Below are 18,143 nucleotides of genomic sequence, written 5' to 3' on the forward strand. Positions count from 1 at the left end.
ACAAACATCTTACATTAGAAGCATTTATGTGTCTTCACCCATACCCTGTACTATTTTGAGAGAATGCTGTGGCTGATTTCTCTCTTCTGTTGCTCTCTGAAGTAGTAGAGGTTGCTTTTCTGTTTAAAAATCGGCATTCAGTCAAGACATATTGATTTGTAGTTATTGTCCTTGGAGTCTGTGACAATTCAGTGAGCTTGCTACCAACTTTTTTTCTGATATTTCCAGAAACTGTGTGGAAGTTCTCAATTACTGTGTTTTCTGCAGAAAGGCAAAGAATGAGGATGAAGTGTAGAAATACTTTTAAAATCCTTATTAGAAGCTTTGAGTGACAACTAAGATGAAGTTCAATATATATCAAAAATAAAGGTCTGAGATTCTTTTAAATAACATCAACAAGGATCAAGTGTGATCCTTGCTCTTATGTTATTACCCTCAAAACATCATAAATTAGACTGAATACTGTTAGATGATGTCATCGTTGCTGTGCACATACCTACAGATGATTGAAGGGCAACGTATTTAATTCAGGACTAGTGAGGCTGTAGAGAGTCATTACTTCTTGGTGCATAAGACTGACCAGTTGCTGGGAGAATAAAATTTCAAGTATCAAATTTCAAGTAAGACAACGCTTTCATCTTTTGGTTAACCAGTCGTCTTGCTTGCCAGACACTGTGAAGAAAGTTTTCTTCATATGAGTATTAATAAATTGGTGACCCGCTTTCTAGTGTGTTTTACCATAATACTTATATTAGTGCCTACAGGATAATCAATAATAGTGGGAGTTATCTCAGGGCTTTTCGTGCAGACTGCCCCTTCAGACTGTCACATCTAGCAAGATTTTTCTGTTGATCAGCGTTGATGGGGAGGTCCTTCTGGCTTCTTTCTTCACAGTTCACCTACTGATAGCTGTCAGTGTGCCAGAAACCACAGCTGGCTCCATGAGGTGCTGATCCTTACACATCATACCCAATAGCTGTTTCTCCAGGGTCAGTTTCCCATTCCTTAGTCAGGTTGCTAATTGGCCTTTCTCAGCTTATTTGTTTTTTATCAAATACAGACTTTACTACGTGAGTATTTTTGCATTTGTGTGAGGTCACAGTAGGACAGTGCACTGACAAGTGTACCAGGATGTATAGTGTACAGTTGGATCCAATGGCTATGCAGCCTGAACATGAAGAAACCAGGCTATGGTTTCTTTTTTTATCTTTAAAAATCAGTTCCTTTTGTATTAAACTGTGCCTTTAATACTTCTTTTCATCTACTGTGATTTTCTTAATGGGCTTATTGCTTTATCCATATACCAAGCATAAGCCCTTTTCCATTGAAATGTCATTCACTGGATGCATCTATATTCATTTATTCCAGTATATCTTCACATGCTGTACTTATATTTTTTCTGCAGTTGATTTCCTCTTCCAGTTCCACACATATCCTCTTTTTTATTTTTATTTTTATTTTTTATTTTTTCCTGTCCTGATAATCTCTGCTTTTGCTTACGTTTCTAAATGTGCTTCCTAGGATTGACAGGAGGTTTCCCAGCGTTAGCCCTTCTTGCAGAAGTGCAAGTGCTATTGCTAACTGTTCTGTCACATAAAAAAAACCTGGTGTTTGCATGGCCTCTTTCTGTTGTCACTGAAAGAACCTCCTGAAAATATGAGTAGCTGTTTTAGTATTGAATCTCATAATCCTAATATTGCTACTTGACAAACTTTTTTCAAGCATGCATGCCAACAGCTCAGTCCAGAAGATATCAGGATAACATTTCCAACAGCTGGGAGCTCTGTTATATGTTGGGCACACGCAAGGTTCCATGTACCAAAGTTCAGGGCTCCTGGGAATCATAAAGTGTTGTAATTTCTCTTCTTCAGTGTCCTCTAACACTAACAGAGACAACTGGATGGAGACAGGGAGAGATGTGGTATACACTAATTCATAAATTGTTGCTCATTATTTTTCTCTCTTGTGGGATTTGCATGCAAGCACAGGACATCTTCCTGGGCATGGCCAACACCCAACATCTTATTTTTCTGTCAGGCCAGAGTTGGAGAGAAAAGAAGGAGGAAGAACATTTGAGAAATATAGGAAATCTTTGGGTCTGATAGAGAAGGAGATGGAAGGTCTTTCTGTGACCTGAGAGCTGGTTGAAGAGAATCTTCCAGCTAAGGAAAGAGAAGAAGCTGCAGATCCCTGTTCCTGAACATATGATCTATTGCTTCACCCCAGCTGAATATAAACCAGACCCTCCTTTTGTCTTTGCTTTTCCTGATGCATTCATTGAATATTAACAATTCCCTCAGTCTTTGTCTTGGACTGCAGATTTTTCAAGGCAAGTGCTGTCTTTGCATTTCTGTATTTTTACAGCCCCCAGCCCAGCTGGTTCCCACTGTTGCCTGGCTCTTAGACATTGGTGATGCTGGCAAACCCATAAGAAAAATATCTTCCTGGAATTTGTAGAAGTGTTTAGAGAATTGGGTTCCTGGCACAGAAACTGATATTGCATTGCGTTAAATGCAAGATATCTTAAGGAAAGTCATTAAGACCCCTGAAGAACCTGTGCATAAATCAAAATACTAAAATTGTTTAATGGTTTATCTTTGATGTGTGGGTTGGAATATATGAAAATGTCCCTTAATTTTCCTATTATGCATTTATTTCTACTCCATTTTCTGTAAAATTTGATATTTGAGTAAGGTTGCCTTCTGACAAGCTATTCTTTTTATTTTTCAGCATCTTTTGTACTTCATGTCTGAAAACATGTCAACTGAATGTTTCTCATCCTATGGTTTTTCTCTCTTTTCAGTTAAGTTTGTAGTGCTGGGTGTTATTTTTGACATAGCGTGCTCACCCTAGCGTAGAGAAGAAGCTATTAGTTATTCCCACTAGAGGTCTGGCCCCTGGAGCTGAATTTTTCAGCTGGCTTGTTGTAGTGGTTCTCATTTTGCAGTTCACACCCTCACCCTTTGACTTTCTGGGAACGCGAGCCAGCTGCTGCACCTGTACAAATCCCACAGTGTGCTACACTTTCAGGATTGGTGCCATAATGCAGGGAAGCCATATTCAGTGGGGTCACATTAGCATTAGGAGTTAAGATATGATTTGTCCCACTGGTTTTGGCAGGACTCAAGTTCGGTAGATAATTAGAACCTCATGCCAAACTTTCACTACTTACATTCTAAAATGAAGCAGTAATTTGTTTTATATGTATTACCTATAATTACTTACCAGGATTGACAAATGTATTACTAATTCAACAATTACTTTGTTATGAGGCACTAATAGGAAAAAATTTACTTGAAGTCTAAAATCTCTCCCCAAATTAATCCTTAATTTTAATTTGAGCAGATATTTACTTAAAACTAAAAATTGCTCTAAAATTTCAAGTAACACATAACTAATACCATATGAGAAAGTAAGTGGGATTAATAATGAATAACCTGCGGGGCTTCTACTTTTCTGTATGTAAGTAGTTTTGAAATGGTTATTTTTTATTACTTCTTTTTCTTTAGCTGGAATGGTCAGTCTTTAACTCTTGAGACAGGAACAATTCTTGAGCAGTTTGAATACAGCTCCTCTTCAGCAATTATACTGCATGTTGGTGTGCTGCAGGGATTGTGACCAAATCAACATTCTTGGCCTTGGAATGAGGTGGAAAACAGGAATATAGAAAATAGACATGTCGTAGAACCATAGAATGGCTTGGGTTGGAGGAGACCTCAGAGATCATCTAGTTCCAGCTTCTTATATACATCCTACATATCTCCCTGTCCATCCAACATTAACAGAGTGATGTGTTTTCCTATGGGAGTTGCTTGTTGTTTGTGGATTGTTCTCAGGGTTTCCCCATGGTGTTCCCCAGAAAGTTTTGTCTTCTTGCCTTGAGGCTTTTGGCTCTTCTGGGTTTTTGACATGAAAAGTGCTTCAAGACAGTCATGTGAAGACTGTTTTCCCTTCCACCGTGCAGCTGAAATACTGGGGCTGGGCTGAGCAGCACTAGCAATGGAGGAAAAGGGTGAGTGCCACTCAGATGTCCAAAGCCAGGCAGTAACCTTTTTTGCCTTCTGGTGCCTTTTCTGGTATGCACAGCGGACAGCAAAAGTGGCATTTTAAAAAATTCACTGGCAGATGGGAATTTTTCATAGAGGCCTCCAAATATCCATCAAGAAGTAACTGCTTTTGGTCACAGTTTTTTTCAGTCTAGATAATAGAGGAAAAAGTCTTTATTATACTGAATATTTGTGAAGCCATACACCAAAATTGGTGATTAATTCCATCCATAAGAATGAATGAAAATTATTGCAAAATTGACACTTTTCTATATTTTTAAATATCTGTGCAGATTTTGGAAGGTTGGCCCATGTCAGAGGACAGATTTCTGAATCCTCTGAAATGATATGTTCCAGATGTACTTTACTCTATGTGGTTCCTCTGATTTCAAAAGTACTTGACCTGGTGATGCAATTTTCTGTTCCATCAATGAGGATACTGATGTTAACCGTGTCTGTGTGAGTAGTTTCCATGTCTGATTTACACTGCAGCAGTGGACAGTGCATAAACTGTTTGTATAAACGCTGATGCTCAGATATATCCTGACTGTACCCAGCTCAAGTACTGTAAATCTCATCCGTTCTGTACTGCATAGGAACGTGGTACACTTTCAGATCAGTATATTTCTAGTAAACCTTTAAACAATACACTCAGAGATGTGCCTTGTTTAATGAGCACAAACAAAGCTAGGAAGATTAGTAACACATACTCAAAGTCAATAATTTATTCAAGAGTTTTTAGCATTTTTTGACTGAGTCCTTCTTGTATCTCTCTGTGCTTAATTGTCAACCTGTGAAGCCCTCTGACTATTTCTTTAGAACTCTTTCCTCCCATAAGCAGAGCCAATTAGGTCTCCTTTTGCCCTTCTGTCACATGCAGGTGTAGTGATGATGTCAAACATGTAAAAACTTCAGGAAATCTACAGTAGAGAACATAGAAAACATTTTTAAAGCTGGATGAAGTAATACTGAAAGCCCCAGTGTGTTTTTATTACTTTACATTGACTGACTTAAAAAAAAAAAAAAAAAAAGTACCAAAGTGTTGACATGAAATAGAAACACAACTAAGTGAGATGCAAATAAGTTTTTATTTCTGAACCAAAGTCTCCTGTCCAGAATAGTAGTTAGGAGTGCTGTACAAATTTTGGCCTGACAACTGAGTGTTTGTTTTTTCTCATAAAAAGTGTCTTATTTAAAAAGTCACTCCAGATAAAATATGATTTAATTAATTTTAGTTTAGTGATAGACTGCAGGATGAGGCATTTACACGTTTCCAACATAAATCAGCTCTTTTATGTGTGACTACTTCTTTGTTAGAAACTGATCCCTTTTATGCATTTCAGCCTGTTTTCCTACTGAATATATTCTTCTGTCCTCCACCTCTTTACTGCTCTTTCAGCCTGTAGTGGGTACAGTGTCCCCAGCTGCTGTGAATAGTTCCCATGTGCAACTACATAAAATATATTTAACATGTTCCAGATGGCATAGATGAGAAAGTATGATAGACTTTATGCCTTGCTGAAAACATTGCCAAGATGATCTGGTTTGTATGTTTGGTATAAATAGGGTTTTTTTGTTTTTTTTGTTTTGTTTTTGTTTTGTTTTGTTGGTTTTTTTTTTTTGTTTTTTTTGTTTGTTTGTTTTTTAATTGATACCAAGAAGTGTGTGGGATGAGAGAAATGGTTTCAGAAACTGAGCCAGTAACTTTCATGCAAGTCATCGATCTTAAACTATAGCATTTTTGGAGTGCAGCAATCCATATCTATTATACCTCTGAAGTTATTTTATAAACCACTTTGATAGAATTGATTGCACCCGTACTCCATCACCTGAATATCCTACTGTGGGACCTTCTGGTTTTTTCACATCTTCTTTGGCCAGGAAAATAAGCTATTTGGCACTAATTTTGAAACACTGCTGTTGTTGGCCATATATATCTGGGGGGAGCGAACAGTACAGTGTGCAGTTTGTCTCTTCTCTATTAGACCTGATAGAAGGTCACTTCCAAAGGTAACCATGTAGTGTATAAATAAATAAAATATACCACTTAAAAATGCACTTGAGAGTCACACGTCTCAATTGCTCATGGTTTCAGTAACATAAAAATCCCCACTGAGTGGGAAATTATTACCACTCATCATCCTCTTCAGTATTTACTAAAACGATATAACTCTTGTAATGCCCTTATGAAGCCCTTAATTAAAATGTGTTTGAGTGAGGACTAAGTAACCACACTTTAAGTAAGTGTGAGACTACTCTTGTCACCTGTTAGCTCATAAGAGTGGCATACCTCTCAATTCTTATGTTGATTTTATTTGGAAAGGATTAGCCATAGCCAAACAAAGCAGGAGTAATTGCTCTCCAATACTCCTTATTAAGCACATAACTGTAGAAAGATCAAACTATTTGTAAACTTCTTGAAGCATCAAGACAGATAGCACAGACTGCTTTTAAAAATGAACACGATTAGGCAACACAGTGATTTCTTTAATTTGTTGGTAGTGCTCATGCTATTTGTGGAATCCTAATGAAAAGTAATTAAGTGTTGGAAAATGATCTGCTAATACACTGGATGTAATCCTGCAGTCTATTATAGACCAAACTGAATGCAATAGCATTGCTTCTTGCCAAAATCTTTCTAGGCATCTTTGTTGCTTGATCTTGCTTGTTTCACAGATCATGAGCAAGGAAGAGGTGAGAGATGCTCACCTGGGACTGGGGTAAGAGAAATCCAATTGTTCCAGGTGTGCAGAGGAAGAAGTTGTAGTAGATACAGCCTAGGTGCTAGGTTATCAATGTGAATCTGCCTCCTTAATGCTAGTGCTTGAAGAAACTCGTCTTTCCAGATCCAGATTTCTCTTATGAAGAGGTCTCATGGATTTGGTTAAGATTTCATACCCCAAATGTCTTGCTGCTTTATGCAGTCACTGAGGTCTTCATTTAGTGACAAACAGAAAGAGAGTTTGGAAGTCCTGTTTTCTTTTTCTATGGAAGGTTCTGGACTGAGGATGTACACATCTCTAGCCAGTTTTCTGATCTTTATTCTTGATATCGTTCTTCCTGTGTCACTTCAACTTTTTGTACCTACTGTCATTTTAGCCACTGAAATGTTTTTTGAAAGATTTTTCTTTAAATTAATAATTTTAAGATGGGGAGTTCCTTGGTCCTACCACTGTGCTGATACCTTCATCACACAGCGCATGTGTTCTTCTGCAAGCAGACATGCATGAAATTGTTCTTTATTATCTTTAGAAAAAAAATGTATTCCAAAAAAGCAACTTCAGAGAAAAGGAATGCACGACAAAATGTTAGCGGAGTCAAAGACACTACCGCTAGAATGCTGATTCTCTGTTGTTTTAATGTTACTCCTATTTCGGTGCGCAGTTTACTGGTTTCTGATGCTTATTTCTCTTGTCCATAATTTCTTGTGTGTGGATGTTCTACTAAAGACATACTTTCTACGTTTTCTTTCCCTTCCCCTATGATTATGCTACAGAATTTGGAAAGAGCCAACTCCTCCTTCTTCTAATGAGATGAAAAGAGAAAATGGGACAATGAAAAGTAAATTCCTTGGGCTGGCACGCTACACACATTCATCACTGCAGGAAACTAGGTCGACATTATAATTCATAACAGTATATTATGTTACAATAAAACTAAGCAGAGGGTAGCTCTATAAATTGGAAGCATGCCCGTCAATTACTCTCTAAAGTGAAAACCTTGCCTCTAAGATGCTATTTAGCAGACAGAGCACTGTTGGTTAGAGTGAGAGAGGAGAGAATTTCTCTGCCAACTAAAATGGAGAGAAATCTCATTTTCTCCAGGTTTACGAAAAATAAAACTTACTACAAGTTTTAAGTTCTTTTGCTTTGACTTTGAAAATCAAAGAAAAGCCAGTCTTCCACATTTGAAAAAAGGGCTCATTTAGTTATTATTTGGCCTCTTTTCCAATGATCTTGAGCATAACTTTGATGGTCTCTGTGCCTCTCTGAGCTGAGCTTGACATCTCCCACAGCAACGGCAAAAAATCTCACCTTCCTTTGAGACTTGTCTTCAGAGCCCTGAAGGCTTTTTCTGCTATAAAAGTAAAAGATTGGTTATATGTATGCCACCTGATTCTTTCCTGCCTTACTCCTGCAAGGTGAGCTTGTGTTGGTGGCCTGCAGAATTCTTTGTGCAACATGCAAAATCATTATGGTGGCAATGAGCTGGCAGTTGGACTAGATGGTCTTGGTGATCTTTTCAACTTTAATGATTCTTTGACTTATCTTTTTTATTTTATTTTGTTTTTCAGTGGTTTACCCTTTTATGAGGAAGAGGATCAGGCCTACTTAGAAAAAGTTAAAGCTGACAGGATGAATTCAGGTTATATTAGAGCATCAACCATTAGAGGAAACAAATGGATAAAGAATAGATTGATTTAAAAAAAAACAAAAGCATTCTATTTACTATCTAAAGTTTTATCTGAAGTAGTTCTCCCAAAGAAGAAGTCAATATCGGTATTAAAAAACCTGTTATTTTTTTATTATTTTTTATTTTTAATGCCAATAGAAGTTATTAACTGGAGACCTTTTAAACTGGTCTGACATAGAAGAACAAACATGCTCTCACAGCTTTTCTTTTTTGCTTGTAATTTTTTCCTCTGCTGTTTAATTACCAAGTCATCTTTGCCTATAAAATATTGTGTGCTTCTTATACAAAACACATAACCTTCACATTTAAAGCAAGCTTTGCCCCATGTATTTAATGAATAAAGGAAACTTGCTTTCTCTACTCCCATTTTCTTGAAATGATCATATGCAGAACACTACCCCTGTTTTGTCTGATCAGTAGTTTAAGAGGGTAGAAAAAATAACTATGGTTTGTGTTACTGCTAAACAGGATTTTTGTTGCTAATCATTATTCCTATTTGATTCCATTCAGCCAAACTATCAAAATCCACAAACTTGATGCAAATCATTCCTGTTGTTTCTATAGCCCATGGATCAGGCAGAGGTACTGGTCTTACCCTTACCCAAAGTGAGCTGGATTTGTCCCTGCCTCCATTTGGCATAGTCTGACTGGTGAGATGCTGGATCACATATATCCCAGGGATTGTTTCATGCCAGGTTAACTATTTTCAGTTCAATGATCAATTTTAATAATGGTCTTCCCTGATATCCCCAGATCTGATGCTAATCAGGATCAAAGAAAATTAGGGGTTGGGCTTACAGAGCAACTGCTTTTAGGTTTCCCATTGGCATCCTTATTTAGAATCCCTATCTGGAAGTTTTCCTGATCCTTCTGGGCTCCCAGAGCTCCAGGGAAGCTGCAGATTGGAAGACTAGAATGCCAGACACAGCTATTAATCTTTTGACCATAGTTGTTGTCTTTTTAATATTCATTTTAAAGCAATAGACAGCTCCATGCATGTGCAGAAGCATACTATCAGTTCTACTGCACTTTGCTTCGTGTTCCTGATCTGCTCAGTTTTTATTAGTAATAGTTCCCCCTCATTAAAATGTCCTTAGGGGACAGCTAGTGGTTTTTATTTATTTATTTATTTATTTATTTTTGCAGTTAACATAGAATGAGTCAAGAATTATTTTTCAATAGGAAAATCATTTTTGTATCTCATGATAATAATTTGATATTGGTCTCACAGGAGAAAACGCACAGTAAATCTTTCCCATAATGTTATCACATAGGGATCAAATTTGTACTCTTTATTCAGTCATTAACCTGTTGAAAACCAGTTTGAAGAAAGTCTTGTGATGTCTGGTCTTTGCTCTTAGTATGACCTCTCACTTGGTATGTTTTCAGTAAACATTTTCATCATGTAGCCAGTGTCCTAGACTGTTGGCCCTCCTCTTTTACATTACTGGTGATTTTAGTGTCTACAGCAAACGTAACAGACAAGATTTATTTCTTATTCCTTCTCATAGGCTCGTTCTCAAAATGAAATACTCTGTCCTTTTTGCCTTCAAGAACTGACTCCCTGGGTTGCATGGGAAGTATGGTGACATGAAGCATCCAAGAGTCCCCCACGTTGGGTCAGGCCAGGAAAATAGTTTCTCCTGTCCCTTCCTTCTCATAGTTGACTGTGACTAGAAGGTTCTTCTGGGAGCATACTCAGACTGGAAGTGGTGGTGTAAGCCCCATCTGCATTAGTGAGCTCTGTATGGTAGGAATGGAGCACTTTGTGCTCCCTGCCTGCCATGCCATATGTGTTTTAAGTGGGGTTTATGGCAGATTAGCTCTGGTCTGGTCATGCCGACTGAATTCCTGTTAAATGTTGAAAAACAACGGTTGTGTCCTTGGGGAGTGGTTTAATTTCATGTGAAAGGAATCCTGTCACGCAAACCAGAGCATGCAAAGTGGAGATGGCCAGGAGATTTGCTCAAGAAATGCTTTTCTGATCTCAATTAAAACACTAGCATAGGCACAGCAGAGTAGTAACATGCCATATTAAAAGACGTCACCTTAAAGGAATGTCATGTTATTAACCCAGATTATATACTGTGATTAATACCAGAGTGAGGAGTGCAGGATGCAGCCTAGGTAGTTCCATTCAAAGGAAGAGGAAGTGCATGAGAGATTTGTTTTGTAAAATAGAGAGATAATTGCTAACTGTTAAGGCAGCATTGTCTGATACCACTTCAAGTTGTATCATTTTTGTAAGAGGTGCAGTGCATGTAACATCTAGCAACTGGATAGTTAATGGACAGATAAGTGTTCATTATCTCTATGGTACAGCGGAGAAACTAAGAAGTTTCTTCCCACACGCGTTTCTGTATTCAATTCCTCTGGTCTGTTTTGTAAAAGCAGAGTTTTTATATTGATTAAAAACAACAACTGGATATTTGGGAAGATATAATCTAAAATATTTCTGAGAGGAGACAGCAGTTTGCCAATTGGAGCAAGCAATTGTAAATTTGATTAATAGTACATGAAGTTGGTGAAAAGTGTATGTTCCAAACATGCCAGCTTTTATCAGCTGCAGTGATGTGTTTTTCAGCTAGTTAGCAGTACAGGTCTGTAAGTAATAAAGTGATGAAGAAGATGATACAGCAGAGCAGCACTGCCTGGAAAAGAAATTGAGGAACTTCAAATGGTTTATGTGGTACAAGTGTCTCTAGCAAAAGAAAGTGCTGTCAGGACAAACCAGTTTGCTCTTCCAGTTCGTTGAGACGTTTTAGGTGTGGATTCAGATATTGTGTTCCTGACTAGTCTAACTGGCCTGTCCTTTGTACCCCGGTGGGGCAGTGGTAGGAATGCTGCCTTGCAACACTGGGGCCTGGGGTTCAAATCCCCCCTGTGGCACAAGTGGTAGAAGTGCCGCTCTGCTACACAGGAGGCTTGAATCCTAGGGGTTGGACTCAATGATCTCTAAGGTCCCTTCCAACCCACACCAGACTATTATCATATTATTATCCTATTATGTATGCTGTTCTCTGCTAAGGTGTTTGAGAAAGAGTTGAGCGTGAAATCTACAGCAGAAAGGTTGTTCCTTTCTGTTTCTGGAGTATTCTGTATCACTGTTTTGTATCTCTTGGATATGCAAACTGTTTTTTTGTTTGTTTCTGATTTGGAGACTAAATGTCCCAGTAAGTATCCCAGGCTTTACATCAAAATTCTGAAATTGGTAGGATTATTCTAAACTGTACGAAGTCAATTCTCTGAAACTCTTCCTTTACAATGTGAGAAAAAAGACCAATGCAGTTACTGCTCCAAGAACACCTACCTGTTTCTAAAATATCATAGTAGGGTTACATAGGTCCAATCCACACATACCTCATGAACTTAGTGTGACTGTGCTATGTCTGGTACCTTGGTGGGTTCTTCAGAGAGCCTGTGTGATTCTGATTCTTGCTCTATGGACAGGCTCCTAGAAACCTATGCTGTTCTTTGTTTCACCTTTGAGTTAATGTAATTTACAGATATTTTGTCCATTTATTCCAGTCATTGTTGGTCTTTGTACTACTCTGATTTCTTGAATTCTGTCAGGCTCACTTAATGCTTATTGAAAAATGTCATTTTTTTTTAATTTAATTTTAATTTTTTATTTTATTTTTTTATTTCAATTAGGTTGTATAGTTCGTATGTCAGATCATAGTGAGAAAAAAATGCAGAAATTGCCATCGTTTTTGTTTGTAGTCTACTACTCTGGAGAAGTTAGAAGGTAGTGGGGCTGCAGCTAATCATTGCATGCAGTCAGACCTGTAGAAACTTTAATCATATATCTGCCTGAGGATGAAATACGAAGCATGCCAGCTTTATCCAGGAGCAGCTACAGACCTCTACTGAGCAGGCACATACAGAATGAGTTGGCTCTGAGAGAACAGTTGTGCTGCCTCCATCAGTATCTGAAAATCACTTAGCTACTATATTACACTATGCTGTTGGTAAGCCTATTATTGTGCTTTGTAAGCCACTTCATGTAAGTCATGAAGAACTTGCAAAAGCAAGTAGCCTAGCAGTGGATGATGAGTCCTCTCATTTGATTAATAAGGTAGTTGTAATCAAATCAAACACACAAACTGCTATGTACATGAAAGTCTATGTGTAAAAGAAAGCAACTTTCCATTTCGCAAGATACCTTTCATTTTACCTTATTAAATCTCATATTCTTATGTGCTCATTCTAGAACTTCATAGAGATCATATGTGAGCATGATGTGCATTTTACTGTTGTTCATATTATATGTGAACAGTAATTCATGAAGTACATTATACTTCATCTTTTTGAAGAGTTTTAAAGCTAGTTCTGTTAATGTGAAACAGAATCTTTGGAACAGATGGGAATGGTCAGGCACTCGGGAGCAAATATTTGGAACAAAAGCTTAATTACATGGATACCAAATTAAGATATTCTTATAAACAGATCTGGTATTTTTGTCATGGTGGTAAAAAACAGACAGCAAAGAGAAGCCAAATTAGCTTAGCAACCAAAGTGTAGCAGTGGTCTGATGCAGAAAGTTGACAGGTGAATGTTTTCCACGTTCCCAGCAGAGAAAGACTGAACTGAACAGCCAAAATCCTATTGATTTCTTTGGGAGCAGGATCAAGTCTTTAATTCGTGAAAAACTCCTGTTTTGATTTTAATGAGAGTTACGTGACTTAAATCTTGTTTAATGTTTTGGAAGCACTGGGAAAGGTTTAAATCAAATAATAAGTTTTCTAGACTTTTAATAGCGTTATTCTTCTTAGTGCTGCTGTTACCTCAGGGTATTTACTTTTGGCTGTTAGTGCAATATAGAAGTTGATACTACTGAGAATGAAACTGGCAAATCTTAAAACAGAATGTTTAGATCATAAACATTTTAAAATAGGACTCCATAAAAAAGATGTATATTTTTTTAATATGAAATGTTAGTTGTGTTCTTGGCAGGCTTTGCCTTGGAGGAGCCACATGCAATTCAAAGAGCGGTCTGCTAACCAGCTGCAGCCAAAAGATGATTTCAAACCAGTGGAGACCCAATTCCCCTTTTCTCTTTTGCTTTTTTTTCCTTTTTTTTCTTTCTCTCTCAACTGTGGGACGCTCTATATATCATGCAACTGAAGTGTAGCCAGCCATTGAGTGAAAAATTCATATAACTAGTATACAAAACAGTGGAAAGAATAGAAACACTGACTGAAGCTGCCAATATTAGTCTGTGCTTTAAGAAATACTGTTGAAACTTCTTTTCTTCAACAGTCTTCAAATCTTCAGACTTCAAAACCTGTTGAACTGTTGATTGAACAGCCAGCAGAAGCACACAAACTACATGCAGAATTGCTCACATCTGCTTTGTGCTTATGGGTGGAGTGAGTGGCACAGTCAGCTTCTTAGCAGTGATGTGCTCCATAACACCAGATATACTCCAGAATATGCAGGAGGTGGTGGGTTTGGGGAATAATCTGTAAAAGAACATGTTAATGGAGCAGATCTTAATGTATCCCAATGAAATGTTGATAGTTTATTGTACTATATGATTTTTTTGTGTGTGTGTTCATATTTTGAATTGAATGCATGGTTTGCTTCTGCTTCTTTGATTTTGAAGGTGTGTTTAGAGGGCTTCTTTGCAAAAAATCTGTGCAGAGTGTTGGAGAAAAGTGACTTCAGTGGTTGTGCAGGCTGAAGTCTTGCCTCACCTCACTCAAATATAACTGTCACAGTAGAAACTCCTGGTAGACCTCCCTTCACCTCAGTTTGGAAGCCTTTTATCTCTGTGTACTCTGCTGAGTATGGGCCTGCCTGAAATCCCTGTCTGCTTTGGACTGAATGGGGTCAAAAACTAAGTGTTTTTACATTAATCACTGGCTATAGTCATGGTTCTGAACAGAAAAGATCTATTGCCCTGAAATTTTCATTAGAACAGGTTGTTGTTTTTTAGGGTCTTTCTAAATTTTCAAGTTATATTAGCTTCAGTTTTTACTTGCACAGATTGTGATTTACAGGGACAAATGCTACATAAAATTGTACAGAATAATGTATTATTTCTTTAAATAAGTTCTAAGTTTTCCTAGAAGTTGAGTCTTTGGATTCTAGATCTGCAGTGTCGTGAATTCAAGGACTATCTACTAGGTCCTGTGCAAATATTTAACATGTTGCTGATTTGATAAATATCACACTACAAACATTGATTTCTGAGCTGATGCCTTTAACTGAATGCAAATACAGTGGTGATATGAGAAACATCTACAGAGTTGGGTTTTTTTTTGTTATTGATAATATTAATGTCTTATTTTTCCTGTACTAATCTGTGGATTTGTTACAGTCTTTGTATGGGCACTCACTGCACAATGTGCATTTCATGCTGAAATTCTGTACATTTAAAGTTGCTTCCTTCACATCTTTCCTCTCTCAGTTCACTTGGAGCAACATAGCTGCTTGTCTTGGACTTTCTCTGGTGCTACTAGATATCAGCCCTAGAGAATCTGCTTGTTCCTAATATTTGTTTCTCTTCTTAGTTCTCCAGTTTCAGTTTAAGTACGATGAAGCATTCAAACAGAACTGTAGTTGCTTTCATTGCATACAGGCCTGTTACATTTCCCACAGGAGTGAGAAAAAGCAGCAAGCAATCTATGACCCTGTTTCATGTCCCTCTATGTATTTCCCTTGCAGACCTGTACATCTTGAGATATTTATGCTCTTTGTAGCTCGTGTGTATAATGATGCTGACAAAAAGCAAAAAACTAGCATAAGTCAAAAACTGATCTCCTACTGGTTATGGCTAAGGCAGGGGAGCATTTTTGAGAAAGCCTGGGTAAAGGTTTGTTTAGTGCACAAGAACTACTGAAGAAAATCCCTTAATGGATCCATCCAGTTGAATAGTTTTCAGGGCGGCGTTCTTGATCATTTTGAGAAAGAGTGAGTGAGTCCACTGCAGTCATTTTTATGACTGTGGAGGGTTAAACAATAAAGCAGAAATACATCTTCATGCTTTTGCTGAAAAAATAAAAGGGCCGGGTTTCAGAAGGAGCTGTAAAGCTTTCAGCAAGAGTCGGGCGAATGCTGCAGTAAAATGAAAAGCTGAAATGTGAAGAGTGCGTGATGTGAGATGCCAGCTCAGGGCTTTCAGGAGTCGTGCACAGATCCCACTGCTCTGAGGAGAGGAGACCACCCCTGGAATTGCAGTGAACTGTAGCAGTCATGGGCTGCTTTGTGGTGTGAAGGAGTTATATAGGCTGACACCCCCCCTCCATAGTTATGTCATCTGGTGGTAGCCTCTCTTAACACTTCTTCACCTTGGGGAAAACAGATGTTATTTACAAGTACTGCTGTTGGGGTGAAAAAATCACCTGGCTATATGTTTTTCAGCTTCACAGTGGAAACAGGAGAGTAAGAGACTTTGTCCAGTAAAGGCTCTTTACTGAGGGTGTTTGTTTTTTTCTCCTCTTTGTATAGGTTCCACATGGGAGAAAACATTACGACAGATTGGTTTTGAAAGGTAAGCCTTACATTTGTTTCATTAACAGTGCAAAAGTAAAGGGAGTAAAAGTGCATGGGTTAGTTTACAGAATTATTTATTTTAGCTGGTCAGATGTATCTGTGACCTCAAAATTAGAGAGGAAGTTATGCAGTCTCATGCACATATATGTTCAGCTTCTTGTTTTATGTCTTCTTCTGTTTCTTCAGTCTACAGGCTGAAGCAGTTTATTCACCGTATTAACTTGGCTCACTATGTTTTTTCTGCTGGCAACTATATAGCATGTTAGTATTAAAAAAGGTGAGGTGACACACTGTTTGGGCAGAAGTCTTACTTATGAATGAAAATATTGCTCTCACTCGTATTATTTTTTCCATGAAACTTCTTAGCTGTGACATATTACTTGACAAAAGTAAATGAAGTTGAAAGAGGACCAAAGCTGGCAGAGAACTATTTAGCATCAGAGGAAAATTCAGAATTCAGCATTCCTCAGGTGCAAGAACTTCTTATAGCCAAACTTAACCACAAGGTCATCATACCAGAAACATATGTCTCTCTTGGAACTTAAACTAGGCCAAGCCCAGTAAAGACTAATCTGGTGTTGAGGCTGAAATGCTCCATCTCTTATTTATTCTTCTACAAAAAGTAAGCAGAAAAGTCTACTCCCGCTCTGATAACATTTTGCTGTTTTTCCTTAATGGAGTAGTTTGCAGTATATCAATATGTTTGGATCACTGTTGACTGGACAAGAAGGAATTTCTCTTCTTCTTATTGAAAGTGTTTGTACTGTTCGTACTGCCTGGGGCATCTCAGAAAAACCCACAGAAAATTCAAGCTTTTTAGTCAATAGATATATTGACCATATGAAACAGAAAATAACTACTTTCTTGCTTACTTTCTCACAAGGAGAAGGCAAGCTGCTTTTTTTCCCTGACTTTTTGTTACAATAAAATATATTTATTGTTAAAAGCAAGACCAATGCTTAAGTATTTTATCTCCTACCTGTAATTCAGAATATCAAATCTCTATTCAACTTCGGCACAACATCAGGGGAAGGACTGAGGTTTGTAAGCATTTATGATTTGTGATGACGCAGTACCCAGTCACGTATCAGACAGAAATCCCTAAACGGTGATGTACTGGATGTTGTCTATTTAGAGTGTTTTTAAAAGAAGAACAAGTTTTAATATTAATGAATATTACAGACTATCTTTTACAAGGTTTAATATCTTTGAGGTTTTTGTTTTGTTTTTTAATAGATTGTGCTTTTGTTTCAAGTTACATCCAATTCAGTTTCTTGATGAGCATTTCATTAGGCAAGTTGTCATACATTTCAGAAGGGTTTAGTGGTAAATGATGATACTTTCATTGCCTTGTTCTTTTTTTTTTTTTTTTTTTTTTTTTTTTTTTTTATTAAGAATTAGCAGTTGCTACTGCTGTTAGTCAGGGTGGAAAAATTAAGAAGCTTTGAGGAAAGGCAGAATAAATGTATACTTTGGGTCTTAGGTTTGAAACTCCTAATGGAAAATAATCAAGTGATTTAAGCAGAATTTTAGAAGGAATTTTGTTTCTGGTATATTGGAAAGAAATTTCCAGCCTATGAGGTGTTTCAAACAACAAGGAGTATCCATAATACCTGTACATGCATAATGTAGATACCACATGAAACATAGGGAAATCTTAATAGACTGCGTTACAGGTGATAAGCTCAAAGGAGTCAAATATTTAGAAAAGGTTACTGTGCAGATTCCATTATATACATTCCAGTGTGAAAACTACTTTAAGCTGACAGTTCTGTACTCTGAGAGACAGCTTGGAATAAGTTTAACTGAAGCAACACATTAGCACAGATGGGGTGAAGATTTGAATGACTAAGGTAGATATAATCATAGAAGTAAAAGTGTTTTCATCTCAGCTTTATAGTTCTTTATAGCAGTGTTTGCTTAGTATCATATTATGCACGATTGCTTAAGATCAGTATTTCTCATGCTTAAAGAAATAGTTTCCAAAGTAAATGATGGGTTATGCCTTACTATATGTAATACTTGGATGCAGCACACTTAACTTAAGCAGAAATCCCAAATCTGCAGATCTCTCAATTGTGAGTGATTATTTGAGAATGTATCACGACATGTTTTCCTTAGTTTTATTCTCTTCACTGGGCATCCCCTTATAGCCAGAGGGAGTCAAGATAGTGAGCTGATCTT

General features: G+C 37.4%; 1 protein-coding gene across 7 annotated transcripts in view; it reads left to right on the top strand.

The window, feature by feature from the left end:
- The window catches only part of PIEZO2 (piezo type mechanosensitive ion channel component 2), a 273,784-nt gene that overhangs the window by 109,351 nt on the left and 146,290 nt on the right, over positions 1–18,143 (top strand). For all 7 annotated transcript variants that reach the window (XM_032442625.1, XM_032442628.1, XM_032442629.1 and 4 more), the window contains exon 4: positions 15,915–15,957. In XM_032442625.1, the coding sequence (XP_032298516.1) occupies positions 15,915–15,957 (43 nt within the window). The remainder of the gene's footprint in view (positions 1–15,914; positions 15,958–18,143) is intronic.

Source organism: Coturnix japonica, chromosome 2, assembly GCF_001577835.2.
Source record: "Coturnix japonica isolate 7356 chromosome 2, Coturnix japonica 2.1, whole genome shotgun sequence".
Lineage (NCBI taxonomy): Eukaryota > Metazoa > Chordata > Aves > Galliformes > Phasianidae > Coturnix > Coturnix japonica.